At 36.4% G+C, this 27,249-nt stretch overlaps 1 protein-coding gene and 1 long non-coding RNA gene across 2 annotated transcripts in view; one reads left to right on the top strand and one right to left on the bottom strand.

The window, feature by feature from the left end:
• Nucleotides 1-27,249, top strand: part of SLC38A11 (solute carrier family 38 member 11) — a 55,850-nt gene that overhangs the window by 27,648 nt on the left and 953 nt on the right. Inside the window, exons 8-11 of the mRNA XM_042948989.1 lie at nt 10,702-10,772; nt 11,458-11,619; nt 14,901-15,013; nt 17,853-17,984. Coding sequence (XP_042804923.1) covers nt 10,702-10,772; nt 11,458-11,619; nt 14,901-15,013; nt 17,853-17,984 — 478 coding nt within the window. The remainder of the gene's footprint in view (nt 1-10,701; nt 10,773-11,457; nt 11,620-14,900; nt 15,014-17,852; nt 17,985-27,249) is intronic.
• LOC122226191 overlaps nt 25,212-27,249 on the bottom strand; it is a 37,538-nt gene continuing 35,500 nt past the window's right edge. Inside the window, exon 5 of the long non-coding RNA XR_006205516.1 lies at nt 25,212-25,617. This is a non-coding gene — a long non-coding RNA (uncharacterized LOC122226191). The remainder of the gene's footprint in view (nt 25,618-27,249) is intronic.

Raw genomic sequence — 27,249 nt, 5'->3', positions numbered from 1 at the left:
AAGCCGGGGAAATGGGCAGACCTGCCTATATCATTAATAGCTTGTGGTGTGACGGGAAATGTGGAGCCTTTGTTTGTGTGCCTGCCAGAGCACTTAACTCTCAGATGTGTCTGGCTGACAAGGTTAATATGTAAGGATCTCTTAACAGAAAAGCAGGCTGTGCCGAGATTGTATGATTGTATGCCTATGTGTAGCCGAAAAGAGTTTGGGCAGGTACCACAGAGAGGTATCATGTTTGATCCTCTCGATCAGAGGTGTGATGTGCTCAGGATCAGAAGCAATCCCCTTGAAGCTTGTTTTCATTAAGTCTGTGAAGACTAGAGATACATTGGATAGGACCGGCTTTCTGCTGCTTTGCCTTATAAATGCTTAGCTGTTGTGAAGATAAGGTGGAGCTTGCCTTTCAAAATAGGAAGAAATGTCTGAATCCAAGAATCCAAGTGGAAATGATGTTGCAAAGTGAATTTATGTCCCTGAACCTCCCCACTCCCATCCCCCTCCACACATACAAAACGTTTCTAAAAAGAATATAATTAAGCATCTGACTGGATTTTTTTCTTTTTTCGGAATAAGAGAAGCTGTCATTGTTTTGAAAGTAATTTGCTGTACCAAGGTTGCAAATTGCCATAAGCCAGTCTCTATTTGTGTTAATAAAAAAATATATTAAAACACTTGAAGCATTATGTCTTGAATCCTCTGAACCTGATGGTAAGCCTCCATTATGTTGCCATGATCCATTTGAAACTTTGTAAGACATTTTATAGGATCCTGCTTCTTCCCAGTACTGCTGTTATTTGGTTTTATTTTTTCTCAAAAGAATACATTCATATATTTTTACAAAATCAAATATTACAAATGGCTTTTAATGAAATAGAGAAACCTTTTTACCAAATCCTTTTCTATTTCATCTCTATCTTTTGACATTTACATCTTTACCTCTGCATAATGTGCTTGTAACTGTTATTTCTGGATTCTCACTCTTTGCCTATATAGTAGATGAAGATTTATCTCTCTCAAATTATCTTTCCTTTTGACCATATCCTAATACATGGAGATATAACACCATGTTCAAAATTAGTTATATTTCTATTCTTGTATACTTTTTCCCCCCAGAATTAATACTTGCTTTTGATTGTGTTTCTAACCAGATTTAGCTGGACGTCCAAGTTAGCTTTTTTTTTTTTTTTTCTTTTGGTAAGGCTTTGAGTTTTTTGAGGCAGTTTTAGGTTCACAGCAAAGAAGAAGGTACAGAGATTTTCTGTATACCCACTAACCACACACATGTGTGGCCTCTCTTTGTCTACACCCCCCATCAGAGTAGTACATTGGTTACAATTGATGGAACCAGATTAGTACATCATAATCATCAAGGCCTGTAGTTTCTATCAGAGTTCACTTTTGGTGTTGTACATTCTGTGGATTTGCACAAATGTATAGTCTCATGTACGCATCGTATTATCACGCAGAGTATTTTCACTGCCCCCAAAATCCTCTGTGCTCCACCTATTCACCCCTTCCCCTAACCTTCCAACACCAAACAACCACTGATCTTTTTTGTCTCCATAGTTTTGCCTTTTCCATAATGAAATATAGAATCATACAATATGTATACAGCCTTTTCAGATTGGCTTCTTTCACTTAGCAATATGCATTTTGGATTTTTCCATGCCTTTTCATGGGTTGGTGGCTCATTTCTTTTTAGCACTGAGTAATCTTCTATTGTTTGGATGTTCCACAATTTATCTGCTCACCTACTGAAGGACATCTTGGTTGCTTTCAAGTTGTGGCAGTTATGAACAAAGCTGGTACAAACATCGTGTGCAGGTTTTGTATGAACAGAAGTTTGCAAATCCTTTGGGTAAATAACACATAACTCAATTGTTGGGTTGAATATTTCGAGTATGTTAGTTTTGTAAGAAGCCATCAAACTGTCTTCCAAAGTGGCTGCGTGATTTTGCATTCCCTCCAGCAATGAACGAGTCCCTGTTGCTCCACATCCTCACCAGCATTTGGGGTTGTCAGTGTTCTGGATTTTGGCCATTCTGGTGAATGTGTTGCGGTGTCTCATTATCGTTTTAATTTGCATTTCCTTGATGATATATGATGTGGTGCATCTTTTCATATACTTATTTACCATCTGTATGTATTCTTTGGTGAGGTGTCTGTTAAGCTCTATGGCCCATTTTTAATTGGATTGTTTGTATTCTTGAGTTTTAAGTGTTCTTTGTGTGTTTTGGATAACAGTATTTCATGAGATGTGTCTTTTGCAAATATTTTTTCCTAGTTTAGCTTTTGATTTTGATCATTTTGTTACTCTTTCTTCAAATGCTCAAACATGTTAGATAATCTACCGATTTATTTATTTATTTTTTCCTGGAGACCTCCCACTCAGAGCCTTCTAGCCTTCCACCCTGTTGTTCCTTTCTGAATGGATTGATTTCTGTTTGCAGCCCCACTGTCATCCTCTTTTTTGTGTTAGATGCCTTATATCCAGGATCTCATATCTTTCATTTTTCTTTATTTTCTCCATTTTCCAGGGCATCCCACATAGCTTTCTGTTGTCTCTGAGTCTTACACACACACAAGTTTTGCAAAAGGAATCAATTCTTTTTCATCATTAGCTCTCTCTCTGTGGTTGTTACTTCTTCCATTCTCAGCAGCTAACCACATAAGCATCTGCTTTCTTGTTCTCAAAATGTCTTCTCCACTGATGTCTCTTTTCCATTATCCCCTCCCCCATGAATTTATTCCCATTTTAAATTCCTTTAATATCATTTTCATAAGGTCTGAGGAGAGAAAGAAGGTATATTTCCTTTTTTGTGGGGCTTGCAACTATGCCATGAAGGGAGTAGACCTTACCATACAGGTGTACAGGTAGGGGATGGTTAGAAAGTCCCATCTCGAAATGTATCCAGTTACTGGATTATCTAATCCCCTTCCCTATCTCTTAGTTTACAGCTGCTATTATGCTGTTCCTGATCAAGAGATTAGGAAATAAAAGAAAGAACAACTATCGTATGTATTGGCAATTAACTTATAGCTTTGGGAAGAGATAGCTGTGAAAACCAATGACTAAACTAGGATTTTATCTTGTTTTACTGGGTATTTCTCTAGCACCCAAAATTGGGAATTGATTATTTCTGCCCGTCATTTATGCATTCAGCAAAAGTTACTGTGTATTCAATATGGTAAAAATTGTGAGAGATCTATTTCCTATTGCTTCCAAAAACTATTACACACACACACACACACACACACACACACACACACACACCTCGAGTTTATAATATGTGTAAGGCCATTTCACCTTTTTAAAACAAAATGCAGGTCCCCCTACGTAATTCCACAAAGTGAAACTCTTAAGTTTCCTGTTCAGGTAGGTAGCCTCTGACTGTCTCTAAGAAGGTAGTGGTAAGTGTTCAAGAAATAAACTTAAATGTCACTGTACTTCTATTTTCTCAATGCCAATGATAAAATATAACTATATTCTTTTATAATCTTTGTGGTAAAATACAAAAGGAAGAACTTTTAGTAATATGGACAGAATAAACCCTTTCTGTAATTTGAAATTGAAATAACAAAAAAATAATAAGAATAATCCTTAATTTGTGTATGTGTTCATGCGTGCATGTATGTGTAGATAGAAGCTTTAAAATGCAAAAGGTTAATTTTTAACTGTTTTTTTCTTCTTTTAAGCGATTAGTCTATTATCCAGTGATTAAATAATCAGGCAGTTTGCCTCTCTACTCATCTTAGATGTCACATATCTTCAGGTTTAATGAATGCCCTCTTTTATTCAAACGTTTAATTATCTTCCATTGGTGGTAGTCTCCACACCACGGTAGCAAAATTTATCATATCGACACAGAGCCCCAGCTCAGCTGGGGAGACTGATGGCTGCGCTAAGATATAAACCCTGGAGTAAGGTGAGCAGCTCCACGTACCCTGAGATTGTCTAAAATGGCCTTAGGCAGCTGGAAGGTGCACCAGTTTGACAGATGCAGTTGTGCAGAATATCAGTATATGGGACAGAATACTGAATATTTACTGTGAATATCCAAAGCATAAATGAGCCTTTTCATCTTTTTCATCATTATCAACCAAATGGCTGCCTATTTGGTAGCATATGTGTCTATTCTCAAGATTAATCATTCACTTATTTTAAATAAAATAGCTCAACCTCCTCAAGGTCCCTTTATTCTCTGAAGGAATTATGAATACTATGATGAAGATGGCATTTCATGTATTTGCAGGTTCTTACAGCCAGACTAAGACATGCATTGTTACTTTAATGATAACACAAGGAAAGGGAGAAACAGTGGGAAGGAGGTCTTATCCAATACTGATTGTCCACTATATAACACACTCATTTATTTTCTAATTTAACCCTGTGCCAGATATGTAAATAGAATTATTAATAATGTGGAGAATTATTAATAATAATGTGGAGAATTATTAATAATGTGCAGAGAAAATTGTGACCAGTGTCATTGTAATCTGCCCCAAGGCACTCTGCTAGTATATCATAATGCTAAAATTTAAATCCAAGTTTGTCTGACCTCAAAGCCCGTATTTTTTTCCATTACAGCTTTCTGTATTCCATATGGTTTTTCTCAGCTGTGAGTAAGGTTGTCCTTCATAGAGGAAATTAAGTTCATTGTTGTTTTAGTTGTCCTTTATTAGTATTAACCACAGTTTGGTCTGTAGCCAGAAAATAATCACAGTAAATAAAAGAAGCAGGTAGGAGCCAAATCGAGGTAAAAAGCTAGTCCATTCATCAGCAGGTAACAATAACACTGAAGAGACACTATCGACCTCAGTGGACTAATTTCAGAACTATTGGCTTCCATTGCAAACTCTAGACACACACCAGTGAATGCAGTTGGTTTCAGTTCCTCAGGGAAATAAACTTCAACGGTAGCAATAGAAGAATCTAAACCAAAGACAACTGGGGAGTAGTTCTTATTTGGGGATTTCTTCAGAAGAAGACTTGCCTCCTTTTGTACAAAATAAATATTCTAGAAGAGTTGTATGTTAATTAATATGTTTGAATTTGAATGATCATTTGAAAGCCATTCCCAGTTGACAGGTAATTTATTGTGAATTATACTTTAAAATTCAAGAAAGAAAAAGGAGGGGCACCTGAGGCTCAGTTGGCTGGGCATCCAACTTTGGCTCAGTCATGATCTAGCAGTTCACGAGTTCAAGCCCCATGTTGGGCTCTGTGCTGACAGCTCAGAGCCTGGAGCCTGTTTCGGATTCTGTGTCTTCCTCTCTCTCTGCCCCTCCCCTGCTCATGCTCTGTCTCTCTCTCTCTCTCATTCTCTCTCTCAGAAATAAATAAAGATTTAAAAAATTTTTAATAAAAAAAGGAATCCTGTAATCATTTTGTAATAACAAATTAAATTTCACTTCATTGATTCATATTTCATAGTATTTCAGCATGACTACAATGTACTATATCTTTTCTGCCATGTCTGTAATCATGATAACAATTTTGTTTGTTGGTTTTTTTTTTTTTGCTTTTGCTTTTTGCTTTATTTTGAAGACTCTCTGATATCCATGATTCTTTATACGTTAAAAAAGTACTCTTTCTGTTTATTGTTATATTCAATTCTTCCATTCTTCTACTTGCCTTTCAGAAAATTCAAGTGGTAAATAACAGCTGAAATTTACAACGTAAGCTACACTACAGGAAAAAAAAATTAAACCTCTTTGGGTAATTTCTTTAATTCTTTTAGACATTAGAAAATAATTACGTCTCTGAACAAAAGTTATCAATATGACTCCTTCTAGATCTGTATTGTCCAATATAGTAGCAACTAGCCACATGTAGCTATTCATTTAAATTACATAAAATTAAATAAATTGAAAACTAATTCCTCTATCATACTAGCCATAATTTCACAGTCTCAATAGCCACATGTGGTTAGTAGTAACCATATTGGACAGCACAGATATAGAACATTTCTGTCATCATGGAAAGCACTATTATATAGTGCTGTTCTAAATTATGATATAGAATATAGACCAAGATGACTTTTTTCATCTTTTTTTTTTTTCTGCACGATCCCCAGCAATTTAAAACAGTAATTGCTAGCTAGGTAGTGGCCAATAAATACTTGTTGAAAATTGAATGAATTGAATGAGTGACTGGAAAACAGGAAGAATGTAGTTTCAGTTGTAGAATATTTGTGGAAATTTATGGTTAAAAATTAGGTTCAGATCCAGAAAGGTTTTATGCAGTAAATATTGTATAATCATACAAAGTTTGGGAAGCAGGAAATTGGGCTAGATTCTTTTGAAATAATTTTCTATATTTATTGCCAATATTTGCCAGCAATAGATTATCATATTTAAAAGTCAATTCATTTCTCTTTCTCTAGAGATAGCTATTATTCTTAAGTTGGTTTAAATCATTCCTGTTTATGCTTTTATACTTTACTATGCATTTATGTATTGACAATAATATCTAGTATTGATTAGTATGTTTGTAAAAATATATATAAATAACCACTATGGTAGGGGCGCCTGGGTGGCTCAGTCGGTTAAGCGTCCGACTTCGGCTCAGGTCATGACCTCGCAGTCCGTGAGTTCGAGCCCCATGTCAGGCTCTGTGCTGACAGCTCAGAGCCTGGAGCCTGTTTCAGATTCTGTGTCTCCCTCTCTCTGTCTCAAAAATAAATAAACGTTAAAAAAAATTTTTTTTTTAAATAACCACTACGGTGAAAATATTGCACATTCTCTTCTATAATTCATGATTTTTCCTTCAGTGTTATTTTTCATATATTTCCATTTTGATAGTACTGAGTGACTCTTTTTCATTGTTCTTATAGCACACAATTTTGTTTATGTCATATTTTACTTATGGATTTATTTATCAATTTTATTGCTTGAAATTGAGAGAGTTTCCAAAGTTTGGGTAATATAAACAACGTAGTAGTGAGCATCCTTATCCATATTTTTGTGTGTGTGCATGTGTGCACTTTCCTAGCCTAGGTCATATATGTAGAAATATAATTGTTTGCTCACAAGTTTTGAGTGCCTTCAGCTTTACTAGATATTATCAAGCTCTTCTCCAAAGTGTTTTACAATTTACAGTTCTCTCCATAATAATTGCAAGTTGTCCTTTCCCAGCAATTTATCAACATTTCTGTGGTTGAATTAAGTGTGAAATGCCTGTTTGTATGGATTTTATTTGAGTTTCTTTGATTATTAAGGAAACTGAGCAACTTGTAGCATAATTATTCTCATTTTCTTTTCTGTCAATTGACTGTTGTTCATTGCTTATTGGAATGTCTTATATACACAACAAATCTTGTTTCCAAGTGTTTAGCTTATCTTTATATTTTAACTTTGTATATGGATTATTTTATTATACAAACATTCTCATGTTTACCAATCTTTACATTGCTTTTATGGGTTTTTTAAAAAATTATTTCCTCCTTGAATGTCATATTTTATTCTTTAAATTTAAATATTAATTTGGGGGAGAACTGACATCTACATGATATTGAGTCCTCTTATTCATATATATGGATACAGTACATCTCTCCATTGATTTGTATCTTTCCTTAAAATTATGTCATGCCATTAAGGTTATGCATATCTTCTAAAATATGTAGTGTTTTTATTGACACTGCCTTTTAAAAAATATTTTACTTGCTTATTTATGTACATCAACCCTATTGATTTTTGTGTATCAATCCTATATCCAGTGACCTTGCTGAATACTCTTATTAATTTCAACAGGTTGTCAGTAAATTCCCCTGAGTTTTCTGTGTACACAATTCTGTTGGGTACAAATAATTTATCCGTTTCCAATGATTACATATCTTACGACTTCTTGTTTTATTGCGTTAGCTAGAAATTCTAGGAATATAGTCCAGAGGCAGTGATAGTAAAGATCTTTACTTGGTTTTCACCTTTAATTATAATATTTCTAAATTTTCACTTTTAAGTGTGTCATTTGCTATAGATTTTGGTAGGTATTCCTATCAGGTTAAGGAGGTTCTATTTTATTAATAGTTTGCTTAGCGTATTTTTCAAATGAAATACTGGATTGTAGGCTTTTCTACAGATTCTGAAATGCTCATAAGCTTTCTTCTTCCATTAATTTGTTGATGAGATGAATTAACATTAATAGATTTTTGTTATTGAACAACCCTTGCATTTATTTGAAAAACTCTGCCTACTCAGGATTTTTTCTTATACATTGCTTGTTACATTTGATAATATTTCATTTTGTATTTCAGCATCTCTAGTCTAAAATCAGAACAGTTTATAACTTCATTTTCTCAATCACGATGGGTATCAAGTTTTCAGAAATCTCAAAATATACTGAGAAACTTTCTCTCCCTCTCCCTGCCTCTCACTTGCACGTACATGTGTCTATAGCTGGTTGATTCTGGAACTAATTTCAGGCTCCTTTATAAAAGATTGGAAAGCTATATTTAATGCCTCTTTCTTTCTCTTTACCTAGATTTGGACCCACATGCATTCTATCAGTAACATCTTTTTTTGGTATTTTTCATCTTATGAAATCAACATCGCTAAGCTGAATACAAAAAAATCAAAATTATCTCTTTGTACTGTTTCACACTCCATCTTATCTAAAAATATATTCAATGAAACATATGGACCAGGAAAGATTTTAAAAACTTAAGTGGAGGAAGAAGAATGAAAATCAAACTCATACCTTTTTATTACCAATAAAAGAAATAAAAAGTAGAACAGTACCATAATCTGTACTGAAGGGAAAAATGAGTTGTATTATCCATGTGCAAATACAGCAAGAGAAAGTAGATATTTTAAAACCTATTAAAAAGTTTAAAATCTTCCAAGTTTCTGTAATTTTTGTTGGTTTTAAAATTTTTTAATGTTTATGTATTTTTGAGAGAGATAGAGAGACAGAGCATGAGTGGGGAAGGGGCAGAGAGAGAGAGGGAGACCCAGAATCCAAAGCAGGCTCCAGACTCCGAGCTGTCGGCACAGAGCCCGACTCCAACTCACGAGCCGCGAGATCATGACCTGAACTGAAGTCGGACGCTTAACCAACTGAGCCACCCAGGCACCCCCAAGTTTCTGTAATTTTTAGTGCTGCTTTTCTACATCATTTCTTAAAGACCATGGACAAACTATGTATTTTTCCATGTTAACGTTGGAATTTGACAGGTACTCTGTTCCCAGTCGATGTTCACTGCAGTAAGAACAGTGGAGGCAGCAGGTGGCAGCAGTTCCCACTCAAAAAACTGGGAATCACGGCAAGCCATGTAACAGCCTGAGGCCTCCCTTGTAGGCTAGCTGGTTCTTTTGTGTAACTGCTCATTTCAAATATGGGGGGGAAATCGATATAATGCATAAATCCCACTAACTTTGACAAAGCAAATGAGACTTTTTTTTGCGTGCCTATTTTACGCAGAGAATGAATAACAAATTTATGAATTAGGTGGGTGTACAGCTATTGCCTTTATGCTTTCTACGACCCTCCTTCCTCTTTTCCCCTCTTCTGTCCTAGTGTATTCTTTTGGGTTTCACTCAAGCCTTTCCTTTTTCAGGGAAGCCGGACATCTTTTAACATTTCCCTACATTTTATTAAATGACAATGAATTACAATAATAATAAGCTGATAATATTAGTGACCACTTATTGAACACTTATTATATGTAAGGCTCTCTTCCAGAAGACTTACATATTTTATCTCATTTAATTCACACAATCATTCAATGGAGTAGTTACTACTATTATTACCCACATTTTATAGATATCAAAGCTGAAATGCAGAAAGGTTAATAACTTGCCTAAGGTCACCCAACTAATAGGTAGAAGGGGCTAGAAGACTAATACCAGCTATCTGACCTTGGAACCTAGGCTCTTCACCATTATTCGGGGATATGTTAACCAGGAGACAAATCTCTACCAATAGACAGACTGACAAATATTTTAATTGTGCTAAAGAATAGGGTAATTTAAAGTTCATATATTCCAAAACGTCTTTGAGAAGTACTTCCACAGGTAAGAATTTGAGGCCACTAACAGTTCAGTATGAAAGGGATGGGCAGCAAATCTCAACTTCTTCACTTACTATCTGTGGAAGCTTGACAAGTTACACCACCACCCAGACGTTAACTTTCCTAATGTATTAAATGGTGACAATAACTCTTGAGTGTTATTATGAAGATTGAGATATCATAGGATAGTTCCCAGAATACAGTTGAGTACATCCTCAATTAATATTAGTTCATGTCCACCTTCTTGAGTAAAGTGTAGTGCCAACTATGGATTTCCCTTGGGTAGGATGAGCCTGGAGAATGAGTTAAAGGGGAATGAAGGGAAGTATTCATTAACTGAGGAAGAACATTGCATTATGAGTTTTTGTATTTCCCTCAGTGAGTATCTTAAATGATGAGTGCATAACCAATGTATCTTGTTAAGCTGATGACTAAATAAAGTCACAAAATTAAGTAGTCAGTGGATATTTTATGTATGTACAGTCTTTTCAAGCATTTGACATGCATTTTAGAGGACCAAGGTTACCATTACATTCATGTTCCTGAGAAATTATTCACAATTAAGGAAGATTAATGGGAGCCCCTTATTAATTTCTGACTCAGTTTTCATTGTGACAGCATTTTGTGTTCTCTGATATGCTTAGGCTTGTGTTTGTTTGATCATTCATTAAATACCTGATTTATCTTCTAGACCAAAAACAGAAGATGCCTGGGTATTTGCAAAGCCCAACGCCATTCAGGCTGTTGGTGTTATGTCGTTTGGTGAGTATATGGTTTCAAAGGCCCTTTCTCAATATGGAGTCTTCTGTATAATGAAAAAAAAGTTTCGTATTTGTGTCTGGAGAGCAGATGTCCTAAGTTTTAGACTTCCTATTAGCAGCATATGATCTAGTTTGTGCCAACATAAAATTAGGCTCAAACTTTTCTCACTCATCACTAAAGTTTGATTTAATTTGGACAAGTCTCTTCCTCGTGCAGACAACTCATTAAAGTCATCTTGTTTCTTAACTTGAAAATGGAGCAAGTGTTGTTATGTGCTTCTTCAAAACCTTGCACACAAAGTATTACAAATTGGCCAGATGTCTAAAGCTACTCTGTTATATCCCAGATTGGAAAAGAAGCCATGGACTGGAAATATAGTGTTGTTTAGATTTCCCTTAAAACTGGAAGGCCAGTAGGAAATGGAAAATAGGAGAGAAAAGTTGGATAGGCCTGGTTTATATCAAGAGTGACATGAAGAGACTACATAAGCCCAATGTGAGTGAAATTTCTCATTCCTAAAGCCGTTACAAAGTTATTTTCTGACATAGCTAGTAAATTAATGTATTTGAACTTCAGTAGCATTCCAAAGTCATATACATCTCCGAATTTTCAGAAGAAAAAGAGAACCTTAGTGTTTGTTTTAATGACGCTTGTTTTGTTTTGTTTGTTTTGTTTTGTTTTGCAGCATTTATTTGCCACCATAACTGCTTCTTAGTTTATGGTTCTTTGGAAGATCCCACAGTAGCTAAGTGGTCCCGCATCATCCACATCTCCACCTTGGCTTCTGTATTGATCAGTATTCTCTTTTCTACATGTGGATACTTGACATTTACTGGCTACACCCAAGGTAAAATGAGAGATTCAGTCTCATCATATTTTGCTATTTACATGGAGTGGTTCTGTCACTTCTCATTTTGGGTACAATTATACCTAATGTTCTACTCCGAAGTATCACTTATCTCTTCTACCCATTCTCTCCTCAACCTTCCTGCCTCTGCTGTTTCTGTTTTGTGATTCTTTCCCTTTTAAACTGCTAAACTTATTTCTGTAGTTCATTCTCTCTCTTCTTCCATGCTTTCACTTAAAAGCACTTGAATTCTGGCTTCCCTCCCCACTACCCCCTGCAGCTTCACTTTCAGAGATATCAGTATCTTCCTGATCTTCAAAGTGAATAATCTTCTTGGTTCTGATTCTCATGCACCTCTGTGAGTCACTTAACGGTTCTGAACATCCTGTCTTTTCTCCCATAGGAGAAGGAGCACCATCATATCATCATTCACTCTGTTCATATTTTTTTTTACTCCCGGAGTGATTGCTCTCTGCTTTTTCCTACCTTCTTTCCCCTTCTCCCCCCACCCCACCCCCTCCATTAACTGACTCAGGCAAGTTGCCTTCTTTTCTCTGAACAAATTCTCTGGAGATTGCCCTTGTTTTAAACTCTAGTCCAGACTTAGCCTTTCATTTCCAGTCTCTTGCCTGCAGGACATACCTATTTAGTTGTCCTGTTCTTACCTTAAACACAGAACATCATCTTTCACACAAAACCAGCCCTTCCCTCCTTCCCTCCTCCCTCAGGGCACCACTCCACACTGAATTTACTTCTCTTTTCCCTGTTCACCCAGGCCCAACAACCGAATGGCTCTCTCTTCTGCTTCCTTTGACCTGTGCGTTCACCCCTCCGTGTAGTGTAATATCCAGGGTAATCTGACAGCCCGCTAAATGCTGTGATTCAAACATGTCACAGCTTTTGCAGGTCTATTATCTCATTTGACCTTGAAACAACCCTATGAAGGTAAGTGGAATAACTAGTTTTACCCCCTGCTTAGAACACAAAGAGGTGAAGGAACTTGCCCAAGCTGGATGGTGACAAAGTAGAAAACAAGTTTCCTGACTCCCAGTCCAATTTTCTTTCCATTCTCTCTTGCTGTCTACCCCATTTTGGTCAAGTGTGACCCATTAAAAGCTGTCTCTTATCCTCCAGACCCTCTTCCCTTAGTTGTCAGATGACACTAGGTAGTCTTGAGTGAATGGTCATCGTTTCAAATAGAGGTTACTGGTGACTATGATGATAGGGGGGCATTTTTCAAATAATGAAAAAAAGTAAAAATGCCTTCAGAACAAAGTGGTTAGTATAATTCCAGTGCCATCAAAAATATAATACACACATATGCCATGAGAGTGCAGTAACAAAGTGATTGTGAACATCCTGATAAAAATTGTGTTTTAGAACATTGCCATATATCACTGTTGCTGTATCATTTGCCAAGGTGAATGGCCTGTAGGCTCCAGTCTGTACAAAACCTTGGTTTTTAAATGCCTTCTCTGTAAGACATAAATCCTTTATCTTAGTCACACCTTCCTAATGTTGTTATCAGTGGTAATTGCTTAGATATAATTAAATCTTTATATAACAATGCTGACAGGTTGGTTTGGGTTTGGGTTTTTGTGTTTTTTTAACCTAGCTATAATTCCCGAAAATACACTTAGACTCAAGCTGGAATAAGCTGCCACTGTTCCTTCAGGCTGTTTCATTTGAGGCAAATCTGGTCTTATCTGTGCACGCTGCGTGCTTCCTTTCTTTTCCCTCTTAGTAGATAAATTTCAGCTCGTGAGGCACTAAGGACTGCAGGTTGCTCTGGACGTTCCAGGCACTTTTGAAAAGGGGCAGGGCCCATTTTGTAGAGAAGATTAGTGAACAGGGACTTTTAGTCCTCTTTTCTCAGAATGGTGGAACCTTTTCAGTCAACCTTGAAACAGGCCTCTGCCACGACTGCTCTGTGGTTTAATCCCTTCTGCCCTAAGGGACACTAGACAGGAATGTGCATTTGTTCTAATTGACAGGAGGAGGGGAGAAGAGTCATTAGAGTCTTGGCAGAGCCAAGTCATTTAGCTTTTTAAAGAAAAAAAAAAAGGACAGAAATACAGTTTTGTTTTCTTTTTAAACAGTATGGTAGTGTGTGACTTTGATCTGATATCCTGTTCAGTCTAATTGGAAAACATGACCAAAATTTTAAAATGTAAGCATGTTATATTTAGGAAATGAACAGGCCCAAATATTGTTTGTTTCAGTTCTGGGAAGCTTTTTGCCGCCATGACTTCTGGGCCCTCGTTAGATCCCTCCATTTCTTCATAGATGTCTGAGAAAAGACAGTGTCGAAATAGGAATTGGTCCAGGGCGCCTGGGTGGTTCAGTCAGCTAAAGCATCCAACTTCTGCTCAGGTCACCATCTCACGGTTCATGAGTTCAAGCCCCGTGTTGGGCTCTGTGCTGACAGCTCCTTCTGTGTCTCCCTCTCTCTCTGCCCCTCCCCCGTGTGCATGCTGTCTGTCTCTCTCTCTCTGTCTCTGTCTCTCTCTCTCTCTCTCAAAAAATATATAAACATTAAAAAAATTTTTAAAAAAGAATTGGTTCAAGGTGTACATGGTCCATTGTTTAGTGTGGAACTAATTAAATATAATGCTTTTCCTCAGAAACAACCATATTTCCACAGTTTTAAATCAGTGCTCTTACACCAAGGTTGATCCGATACCATGAAAGGTAAATTCTTGCTGTGACAGGGGGTTTGTGATTGAACCCTATAGCGTGGTCTACAGGAAATTCAGCTCCCCAGATGTACGGGTCTACTCTTCCTTTCAGGATTGCCCTTGATCTAAGAATAACATTTCAAAAGGAAATTTGTTTATTTTAACATACTTTTTTTTTTTTTTTTTTTTTTTTAATAACGAAGTCACTTATTTACCAGAAACAAAGACCAGAAGCAAGTTTATAAAACCAGTGTACAAGAATTTAGGGAGTTGATTCAGGTGTCAGAAGACAATGGATAAAAGTATTTTTCAGATGTTGATACAAATTTAAGGCAGATCTACTAAAAACAAACAATGAGAGTAAGGGAAAAACTACTAGTTATAAAATCATCTTCAAGTTGGCACAGGTACTAGTTTTAATATCAGTCAATAATTATAGAGTTATCGAATGCAAACATGCTATATTTAGACTTGGCAGTCTGTTCCATTGATTAAATGAAGTTTCTGCAGCTCGACTTACATGATAAATACCCATTATCTGATTTGTTAGGTGTTTATCTCGAATATTCAGTTGAAATACATCTATTTTATATTATTCTCTAGGAGACTTATTCGAAAACTATTGCAGAAACGATGACCTGGTAACATTTGGAAGGTTCTGTTATGGAGTTACTGTCATTTTAACGTACCCAATTGAATGCTTTGTGACTAGAGAGGTAAGCACAATTCCTTTCCAACACTTTATCTAGTTGATCCCTCTACTACATTTAATTCAGGAAGACTTGTAAATAATTTAATTCTGCAAATTTGCAAGTGCACGATGAGGAATAGAAGTTATAAAATTTTCTTTTTCAACCAGTGTAAAGAGAATTTCATACTCAAATGCTTACAAGTTATTTTTTTCTAAAATTGGATTTGAAGATCACGTTTGGTGGTTTAGTTTATATTAGCATAAGTATAAATATTTATACAACTGCATTCCAAAATGAATGCCAGCCTTTAATAGGGCCAAACTAAGTTGTTTTTCCTTAAAAACATTTTTACAGAGAAATTAAGTACTGAGATTTAAAACATGTTTTACAGAATTGTCCTTTTGCTAAGATTGTTTTAGAAGTCAACATGTATTCAGGCACCTTGGAACAGATTTTGATCAGTTGTGTTATTTTTAAAAAATGAAAATATCTTACTGTACATGGAAAACCAAAATCAATTTAAGCCATTAGTTTTACAGATATATTTCATTTATATATTTATCCAAGTATATTTATCTCTATTTTACACCATGTAAAATGATAGAGATGGTATATTACATATATATGTTTTTGTGATGTATTTGTACTATATATATATATATATATATATATATATATATATATATGTGGATTTGTGAAGGATGATTAAGTGAAAAAAGAACTCACTCTTTTTGTGTAAACTTGGATAACATGGCTTGTTGGGAATCCCTTATACAGTCAGCGAAAAATCCACTGTACGAGTCAGCAGAAAAACATGATCCTGTTTCACAGTGGTTCTTTCAGCAATCACACTGAAAAGGGCTTAGTTTTAGGATCTATTCCTAGAGGCTGTTTACACAGTGCGCCATGTGAATGGGTCTAATGTGTGAAGTGAAATGCCTAAACGCCACAGAGCTTTAAATACACTAACTGATCGGCTGGCTTCTAGACGAAGACCAGTGCCTACCTCACGCCTTTTCTGGGGTAAGGAACTGCTCAGGGAAATGGAATAAGGAAATATTAAGCACTATGTATGTCCTTTACAATTAGCACTTGTCCTCACTTACAAATGTGTAAATCACAGGCCCGTTCTCCAACTTGAATATAAGAGAGAAGTATACTGAAATTTACTTTTATGAAGACTTTTTAAAATCTAAGGGCCTGTAAAGTATTTGCTGTTGTTGGATGCAGGAAATGGTTTTATTTTAGCTTCTGCCCAGTACTTTGGGTTCAAATCTGATCTCTAGATCAGCAGTAACAGATGGTACATTCTCGTGTGGTTTCTGGTGAACTGCTTATGGACCATCTGAGTCACTCCACCTGCACAGCTTATGTCTTCAGTACTTGGAACTTGTGTTTCCTCTCTAGCTGCCATGACAGGAAGACAGAACTAAATCAAGATCTCTGCCATGGTAGCAAATACGAGGCAGAGGAACCTCAGATATACTTCATTCATTCACTTCCTTTTTCTCTCTCCTCTGTCTACACACACACACGCACACACACACACACACACACACACACAGTCAAAGCCATTTCTATTCATAGGTTAAGTAGCCAGCCACATAAAAGGATGTCAGAAAGCCTGCCCAGACCCCTAATGAATGTCTCTCACTAGCCTGCTGCACTTTCTACTCTTAGAATTTTGTCAGAGGCATCTACAAGAATGAATTTTAAATATTTGGAAAAACATTACCAATTGTAAAATCATAAATAAGTAAAAGTTATTAGTATCCCCATTAATTATTAGCAGAGTATGGCAGTATCCAGTCTGTGGGGAATGCTACTTATCTAGGAATATTACTTAGTACAGCTTGGAGGGTTGGCTTCATTAAGACTTTCTAGGGGCGCCTGGGTGGCTCAGTCGGTTACGCATCCAACTTTGGCTCAGGTCATGATCTCACAGTGCGTAAGTTCGAGCCCCGCGTCGGGCTTGTGCTGACAGCTCAGAGCCTGGAGCCTGCTTCAGATTCTGTGTCTCCTTCTCTCTCTCTCCCCTTCCTCTGCTCATGCTCTGTCTCTCTTGTCTCAAAAACAAATAAACATTTAAAAAATTAAAAAAAAAAGAATTTCTAGCATCTGACCTTCTACCATTTTCAGCTCTTGTCTCAGAGGTTCCCTTGCACAGAGTCAACCCTGTTCAGACTGTCTCCTCCTTGTCTCTCATAGGTATCTTTCCTGTTCTTCTTACCTCTTTTGCTCTTTTCACATTGTTGCCTCAGTCTGTAATTCTGCTCTAAATCCTACCCGTGTTTCAAACCCTATCTCAAGCCAAGGTCAGACAGGCATATTTCAGAATTGCTGTAGAGCCAATTACTCTCTAAGAAAGATGGATCTAAGTAACTAAAGCTCTTTCTGTTCTAAATTCTATTTGATTATTTTATCCAGTCATAAATTGATCACTATTTGCTTTTTTAGATGGGTTGAATCTCTACAATCTACTTTCATTCAAATAATCTAAATAGCATCTGTAGTTTCTATTAGTGGCAGCCTTATTGAACTCATACTTTTTAAGGTAACTTCCCAACATCATTCTTACACTTAAGAAATAGTTTTTTTCATACATTATTATACCATGTTCTGAGGCTGTAAGATAACCTACTGCCTATATAATAATTCAACAAAGAATATTTGTTGTTGAAATGTGTATGCATATGTGTGCAAGTACTTCAGAAATATAGGATGTTCATATGGCTTAAGATTTGATTGATTGCCTTACTGGTAGTGTTTTATGTAGTCCTAAATGCTATAATATGATATACTTACTTAATAAGTCCTCCATGCCTCTGAGAATCCCTCTCTAAATAATGTGTTTATTTGGCAGGTAGTTGCCAATGTGTTTTTTGGTGGGAATCTTTCATTGGTCTTCCACATTATTGTAACAGTGGTTATTATTACCATAGCCATGCTTGTGTCATTGCTGATTGATTGCCTTGGAATAGTTTTAGAGCTCAATGTAAGTACAATTAAAATTTACACCTTCTATCCTAAAAATAAAAATCTCTTTAAAAAGAATGTTTACATTTAACAAAGGTTCTATTTTCCTTAACAAAGGTTGCGCTTTCTGAAATGGAATGAAAATGTGTTCATTATGTTATAATAAATATTAGAGTGATGATATTGTCTACTTTATATAACTATATACTTTTTTAAATGTTTACTGATTTTTTTTTTTTTCAGAGGGAGAGAGTGGGGAAGGGGCAGAGAAAGAGGGAGAGAGAGAATCCCTAGGAGGCTCCATGCTGCCAGCACAGAGCCTGATGTGGGGCTTGAACTCACAAACCATGAAATCACAACCTGAGCTGAAATCAAGAATCAGATGCTTAACCGATTGAGCCATCCATGCACCCCTATAGGACTATATACTTTTCGAGCAGTGGTTCTCCAGTGGGGGAAATTTTTCCTCACCCAGCAAACATTTTTGGTTGTCACAGTTGGGTATGTGGGTACCACTGGCATCTATTGGGCAAGGTCTAGGGGTGCTGCCAAAGACTCCACAATGCACAGGACAGCCCCCATCATAAAGAATTACCCAATCCAAAGTGTCAGTTGTGCTGAGGTTGAGACACCCTGGTTTGGAGCACTTTTTCATATTTTATTTTCTTTTTTTTTAATGTCTATTTATTTACTTTGAGAGAGAGAGGGAGGGAGAGAGAACGAGTGGGGCAGAGACAGAGAGAGAGAGAGAGAAAGAGGAAGAATCCCAAGCAGTCTCCACACGGAGCCTGACACAGGGCTCAATCCCATGGCAGTGAGATCATGACCTGAGCCAATATCACGAATCAGATGCTTAACCCACTGAGCCACCCACGCACCCCTCATATTTAATTTTGTGTAATAAATAAACATTACTAGGGGGCCTGGGTGGCTCAGTCGGTTGAGCATCCGACTTTGGTTCAGCTCATGATCTCATGGTTTGTGAATTTGAGCCCCACTCGAGCTCTGCACTGAAAATGCAGAGCCTGCTTGGGATTCTCTCTCTCCTGCTCACTCTCTACCCCTTGCTTGCTCTCTCGCATCCTCTCTCTCTCACAAAAATAAATACACATTTAAAAAATATTACTAAAAATAACTATATATTATGTGGATCTGGAAGTTCCCTTGTTAAGTAAGAGTAGGTCTAGAGAGATTCATTAAATATGTGTGAATGAAGAGTTATACCCCACATTCACTTACCACAGCCCAAGTTCTTTTTCTATAACATATTTTTTTTCCTTCTCTAGACCTTTCCCTTGTAATCTGTATTGCCATCTCCCAAATCTAGGTGCTTGTGATACCACATCTGAATTAATACTGGTTTTTTGCTTCAACTAGCACATATTTAAGTTCTGCTTCCAGTGTATCATAACAATGCTTAAAAATGTCTACTTTCCTACCAGAGCAGGCATAAATTCTGTTGCCTCTATAATCTGATGCCGTGCCTTCTGTGGGAAGTTATTTACCATTTACTTCCCCAAATCTACCCTTAGCTCTAGTCAATCTTATTTTGGGCCTCTGAGTAAGCCATATTAATTCTTTCTTTCATCCTTTGGCTTATATATATTCTTTCCTATAATTATTATTTTCCTTTCATTTCCATCCAAATCTCACAAAGATTTAAGATCTAGTGCAACTTCTAATTCACGTATTTGTTGATCAAATATATATTATTCCTATATAATTGAAATACAGTGATGGGAGGAAATCAGAAAGGATCCATGCTTTCACGGAACATACAGTCTCACAATTAAACATGAAAAATTCAACTACTATATAAGTCATGAAGAAGAGAAATGAAAGTAGATGGATTCCCAGAAAACATTTATAAGAAAAGATTGACAGGATTTGGTGGCAAAGAGGGATAGAGGGACACATCAAGAATGACTCCTTGGTTCTACTTTGTGGAGCTGGGACAATGATGCCACCTGATGTGAAGTGAATCGAAATGGATCTACCACTTTAGAGTCATTAATCTTCCTCTTCTACAATCCTTATGGAATTTCTGCTCAGAATCCCACCACTTGGCATTTATTAATTATGCACCACAAGGAGGGCGGACTTTTACAGATGGAATCCCAAGTCATTATTTACTCACTCTATTGAGAGTTGAGGGATAGATGAAGGCATTATTGTCTGTGCAAGACACTGTTCCCTCCAAATGCCATTTGGATTTGAAGTTCCAGACAAAAGCAGTGGAGAATTCAGTTAGTAATACACTACTAGGGATGTTCTTATAGCAGAATATATGAAAAGTGAGGAGTAGACAGCTTCTCAAAACCACAGGATCCTGGGGAATGATCTATCCCACCATCAGTGGAAAGAAAGCTCATAGGAGAGATACACAAATATTAAAGGTAACTTTCACCTACTTCCCAATTTTGCATAAACCAAAGACTATTAGGTTCATTCAAAATCATTTTATGTTCCAACCTTGATCTATGATCTATGTCAGTGGATGACTACTACCTTAATGCACTAACTTGATTTGTGTATTGTTATCATGTATCGTGTGTTGTTTAAACTGTCTGTAAGCTTGCCTTCCCTACCAGAGAGTAAGTTCTTTGAAGACAAGAATGATACTTAGCTATTTCATCCATCCTCCACAGTATATGGCATAGTACTAAGAACACAGTGCTCAAATTACTGCATGGGCTATTGCCCCTTGGGATCACAGATCAGGAACTATTTCTACAATTGTTCCTGAACATAAGGGGTATTCATCAGCATAGCACCAGGATACTAAGTGTTACCAAAAAATGATGGTATTGACAGTGACATTAATCTTTCATCTGTGCTGAGGATATGATCAACATAATGATCCCCAGGTCTGTTATTTCTTACTTTGTTAGATGTCTCATTTGAATTCATATTTGGTTGTGTGTGGGCTTTTTTAATATTGTAGGATTTTGGTATGAAAAATATGTTTATCAACTGCCTGATCACTTAGTACATGTTGATAGCCTAACTGTTCCCTTTAAGTTAAGCAAGCCTATACACATTACTGATTTTTTAGGAATGATCTATTTTTGTAAATTTCACCATAACCTTCTGTTAATTGCTTATCTCCATGATACTTGCACAATAAAATTGTAAGCACTTAATTACATTAAAGAGTACCTATTGTACTTATGTTGAAAATTATTTGCAGTTAAGGCAGAATTCTAGTATTGTAGAATAATCAGAGAAGAATATTGGGTGAATGTCTATTATAAGGTCAATATCTGAGCTGTTTTTAGAAAACGTTTTACAGATTTAAAGCATGATTCTAGATCTTTAGCTTTTTAAAAACCTGGACATATAGTTATTCATAAAAAGACAATTAAAGAAGAGTGCTAAGTTGTCTGTTATGATATACTAACCCAAGACAATTACACTAGTTTTAAAGAAATGAACCCACAACTATATGGTCAATTAATCTTTGACAAATCAGGAAAGAATATCCAATGGGAAAAAGACAGTCTCTTCAACCAATGCGGTTGGGAAAACTGGACAGCAACATGCAGAAGAATGAAACTGGACCACTTTCTTACACCAAACAAAAAAATAAGTTCATATTGGATTAAAGACCTAAATGTGAGAGTTGAAACCATAAAAATCCTAGAGGAGAACACAGGTAGTAACCTATTTGATATTTCCCATAGCAACTTCTTTCTAAATATGTCTCCTGAGGCAAGGGAAACAAAAGCAAAAATAAACTGTTGGGACTACGTCAAAATAAAATGCTTCTGCACAGCGAAGGGAACAATCAACGGAACTATAAGGCAGCCTACAGAATGGGAGAAGATATTTGCAAATGGCATATCTGATAAAGGGTTCATATCCAACATATATAAAGAACTTACAAAACTCAACACCCCAAAAAATGAATAATACTATTAAAAAACGGGCAGAAGACATATAAATGATGGCCAACAGACACCTGAAAAGATGCTCATCACACATCATCAGGAAAATACAAATCAAAACTACAAGGAGATACCACCTCACACCTGTCAGAATGGCTAAAATTAACAACACAGGAAACAGCAGGTGTTGGCGAGAATGTGGAGAAAGGGTAACCCTCTTGCACTGTTGGTGGAAACTGGTGCAGCCTCTCTAGAAAATAATATGGAGGTTCCTCAAAACATAAAAAATAACAACTACCCTATGATCCAGCAATTACACTACTAGGTATTTACCTAAAGAATATAAAAACACTAATTCAAAGGGATTCATGCACCCCAATGTTTATAGCAGCATTATCTACAATAGCCAAATTATGGAAACAGCCCAAGTGTCCATCGACTGATGAATGGATAAAGAAGATGTGATATGCATATACGATGGAGTATTATGTATCCATAAAAAAGAATGAAATCTTGCCATTAGCAATGACATGGATGCAGCTAGAGAGTAGAATGCTAAGTGAAATAAGTCAGAGAAAGACAAATACCATCTGATTTCACTCATATGTGAAATTTAAGAAACAAAACAAGCAAAGAGGAAAAAAGAGGGAGACAAACCAAGAAACAGACTTAACTTTAGAGGACACACTGATGGTCACCACAGGGGAGGCGGGCAGGGAATTGGGTTAAATAGGTTATGGAGATTAAGGAGGGCACTTACTGTAATGATCACCTGTGATGTATGGAAGTGTTGAATCACTATATTGTATACGTGAAACTAATATCACACTCTGTTAACTAACTGAAATTTAAATAAAAACTTTAAAAAAGGAAAGCTGAGATGGGCAAAAAAAAAAAATAAAGCATTTTGTGAGAATGTAATAAAATTGAGGATCTCCATTCTTTTGTAGATCACCTGAGCATATGTTTTTTCAATCGACAGAAGTCTTTTGGCATGCAGAACATGTGCAGGTCTTGACTCAACTCCCTTCTGTGTGGACATTTGTCATGTTTAATAGAGCCAGATGAGGTGTTATTTCTCTCAATAACTAATGTAGGCTGGACCATGCAACACTTTGGAAGTACCTCAAGTATGCTGTGTTCCACTTCCGAATGACAGTGTGAGCTAATATGTACTGATTATTTAATCCGTACAAAGTGTTTTGCATGCATTATCTTCCTTGATCTGTATTAGTTTTACAGATGAAGAAACTGAGGCACAGAGTGATTAAATAGAGTAATTAAATAGTTCAGGGGTGCCTGGATGGCTCAGTCGGTTAGGCGTCTGACTTTGGCTCAGGTCATGATCTCGCAGTCCGTGAGTTCGAGCCCTGCATCGGGATCTGTGCTGACAGCTTGGAGCCTGGAGCCTGCTTCAGATTCTGTGTCTCCCTCTCTCTCTCTGCCCCTCCTCTGCTCATGCTCTGTCTCTCTCTCTCTCTCTCTCTCTCTCTGTCAAAAAATAAACATGAAAAAAAAATTTTTTAATAGTTCACACTAGTTGTAAGTGCAGAATCTAAATTTGAACACAGGCTTTCAGACTCTGTAGTCCACATTTTTTTAAAAAACTTTCTTTAAATTACGTAAAATCAGTAAGTTCATTTTTCTGTCCACTTTTTTTTTAATTTTTTAAAAAAAATTTAAATGTTTATTTATATTTGAGAGAGAGACACACAGAGTATGAGCAGGGGAAGGGCAGAGAGAGAGGGAGAGACAGAATCTGAAGCAGGCTCTGGGCTCTGTGCTGACAGCTCAGAGCCCGATGCGGGGCTCGAACCCACTATCTGTGAGATCATGACCTGAGCCGAAGTCAGACACTCAACCGACTGAGCCACCCAGGCACCCCACTCTATCCATTTTTTAAGTTAAAAATCGATGCACTGAATTTACCTATAAGTGAGGTTAAGAGTAATCCATAATATATATATATGGTTAGACTTTAATAATGGGTTAAAATAAATACCAGATGAAATAAAATGGGACTGAAAGTTTTCATCTAAATTGATGTTTCACTAATATCTTTTATCTTAGTTAATAATTGTACTTTAAGAATTCTACTGTGGCTTCTGAATCGTCACTAAGTAAACTAATGATCTTCACTGATGAGATAATGTAATAGAATCAAACCTTCGGTTTGCAAATTTAGGGAAATGCTGTTACTGTAACTAAAACAATAGAGGATAAATTATTTGGGGGTATATTAGTTATTTAATAAAAAGCAAAACCCTATTTAGAGCTTAGCTTCCCTTTTATTACATTGTTTTTATGGCAGTAGACAATAATGACGTATTTTCCAAAGGAAATGCACCCTCAATTTTAAAGGATTCATTTTAGAAGCAAATAAAATAAATGTAAGTCCCATTCTTGGTAATAAAAATCCAGCTTCTTGGCACTGATGTTGCTATTAGAGAAAAGAGGTATCTGCAGTAATTGGGCCCTATGGGTTTCTACTTGCAGCAGTACAAAGAGAAAAGATGAAGCAGCTGGGGCCTGTGGCCAGAGTAACCAGCCCAACAAGCATTCTGTACAGCTTAAAGTAGAAGGAAGCAAGCAAGCCAATTACCCAGTGAGAGCGAACGTGGAGAGATACAGTCATCAGGATGAGCAAGGCATAGTTGGAGCTGCCAAAGACCTCCTGAGCTAGAGAGAATTTCTCTTTAAGGTATAGGAATCCATTTCGTGAGTCCAAATTGATTATGAAGTAGAAATTCAGAAGACGTATAAGCATTCTTTTGTTTAGTTTTCAGCTTTCTTGCATCATTTGAGAGGTTTCTGTTCTGGTAGGAAAATTTAGATACTTTTCCAATTTGAATTGCCAGTGAAAATCATCAACACCTTCTGTCATTTTCTTTAGCAAACTCCAGAATGCCCTGGAGTGAGCTGTGTCATTATCAAAGGATAGTGCTGCCCTGCCTTTATAAATAAGGCTGTATTTTATTGTCCCTTGAAGAGAGACAGACAGAATCCCAAGCAGGCTCTGCACTATCAGCGCAGAGCCCAACATGGGGCTCAAACTCACTAACCGTGAGATCACAACCCGACTCAAAATCAAGAGTCGGACACTTAACCAACTGAGCCATCTAGGTGCCTCTTATTCTCCCTTAACGAACAGTTAATCATAACTGTTCAATTAATTAATAATTAATTAATAATTAATTATTATTAATTATTATTAAATAAATAATTATTATTATATTAATTATTATTCTATATTAATTATTATTATATAATTAATAATTAATGTAATTAATTAATAATTTACATCCTGTCAAGCAGTTCCAAAAATTATTCCAAAGCCAGTGGTGTATATCTCACACAAGGCTATATTAAATAGATCAAAGAAGCTGGACGAATTTACAGGGGATAGAGCAGATGGAACCACTCTGTAATTCTACTGATGGTCTTGGGTCCTAACAACAACTTCTAGCAAGACTGAGCTTTCAAATATTAAGAAAGTAACTTATCTAGACAAGATACCCAACTGGACTTCTTCCAGTACAAACATCAGCTATATAGTTTTCCCACTAATTGCTACTTTCTCAACTCTTAAGAATTATAACATAAACAGAACACCCATTGCTTTGGACTGCCCAGCAAGTTAGGTTTGGAAGAGTCCCAAAATGCTGACTGATGACAGCTTCTTAGCAGCAGCTGGTGGCGGTTTTCATCCTGATAGTACTCTCAACACTCTGAAGTTCCAGATGAATTGGCATTCCCCGTTTGTTCCTGTAAAAAGAGACTCTGTACATATACACATCCCCATACCCACATACATATATTTATATCTTAATTACTTTTTCATTGTTTTCAATTTTTTTTCAAAGAAACCAAAGGGTAATAATTATCATAAACAGTATTTTTCATAACTGGGTTCTACAGTATTTTTCATAACTTAAAAACATTGTCAGTTTCAAGTGTTATGATACAGCCTAAGGAATCCATAATTAATTCAATTCTTGCCAAATGAAAACTAATTCTTTATATCTGTGTACCTTGGTAGGTACTTATTTTTATGCAGTTTCTATGAATGACAAAATTACAATGTCCTTATATTTTGTATTAGAATACAATGTGGGGTGGCGGGGGTGGGGGGTGGCGCCTGGGTGGCTCAGTTGGTTATGCATCCAACTCTTGCTTTCGGCTCAGGTCATGATCTCATGGTTTGTGAGATCGAGCCCTGCCTTGGGCTCTGTGCTGAGTGTGGAACCTGCTTGGGATTCTCTCTCTCCCTCTCCCTTTGCCCCTCCACAGCTCATGCTCAGTCTCTCTCTCTCTCTCTCCCTCTGAATAAATATATAAACATTAGAAAAGAAAAAGAATACAATTTGGCACTCTTTTCTCATTCTTTATCTCTGACTGTAGACGTATTTTCCATGAAGTGTGGTCCCTCTTAATCTCCAAATTTTTAGATACTGCCTGAATAGTCTCATTTCATTTCTCTGCACTTCTATTTTTGAAAAAAATTTAAAAAAAGTTATAGTTTTGGATCATAGTCATAATATTTCTGGTATGAGGATAGTACTTAGTATAATACTAATTTTAGTAAATGATAATATTGAGAAAATATTTCTTCTAAAACTGTTTTAAGGTTTAATCTGTTTTTACATCATCCAGCTTCAAAATCAGTTTTCTGTGATTTTTCCCTGGGGAAAATCTGCTAAAATCATGTATCAAACCATAGGTGATAGGTGTATAGGGTTTCATTATACTATTCTTTCTACTTTTCTGTGTATTTACAAATTTCCATTATAACTGTTTCAAATATAGCAAAACATATTTTAAGGAAAGCTTTTAATTCTAAACCAATATCATATTTGCTATTTAGTGTGCTTTTAAAAGTTGTGTTTTATGGCTTAACAGAATGTCATTTGTGGTGCGCCTGGGTGGCTCAGTCAGTTAGGCATCTGACTTCAGCTCAGGTCATGATCTCATGGTTTGTGGGTTCAAGCCCCACCTGGGGCTCTGTGCTAACAGCTCAGAGCCTGGAGCCTGCTTCGGATTCTGTGTCTCCCTCTCTCTCTGCCCCTCCCCCGCTCATGTTCTGTCTCTCTCAAAAATAAATAAATGTTAAAAAAAAATTTAAAGAGAGTATCATTTGTTGTGTAATTATATTTGTTATATCTTAGTAATATGTGTTATATTTTGTTTACTATATAATTCACATTTAGTATAATTTAAAAACTCTATATTGCCTAAAATGCATTAAATTTTAACATTATTTCATGTGTTAGTGTCTAGTGCATATTTAGCCTCAAGGGGAAAGTATCTTTTCTTTTAAGTCAATAACTCTTGGTATTTTTATAATAGACAACACTACTGCCCATAATTTTCAATCTGACATGCCCCCTCAGGTTGGAC

The sequence above is a fragment of the Panthera leo genome, chromosome C1 (assembly GCF_018350215.1).
Source record: "Panthera leo isolate Ple1 chromosome C1, P.leo_Ple1_pat1.1, whole genome shotgun sequence".
NCBI classification, from domain to species: domain Eukaryota; kingdom Metazoa; phylum Chordata; class Mammalia; order Carnivora; family Felidae; genus Panthera; species Panthera leo.
This window is presented reverse-complemented; position numbering and strand designations above follow the sequence as displayed.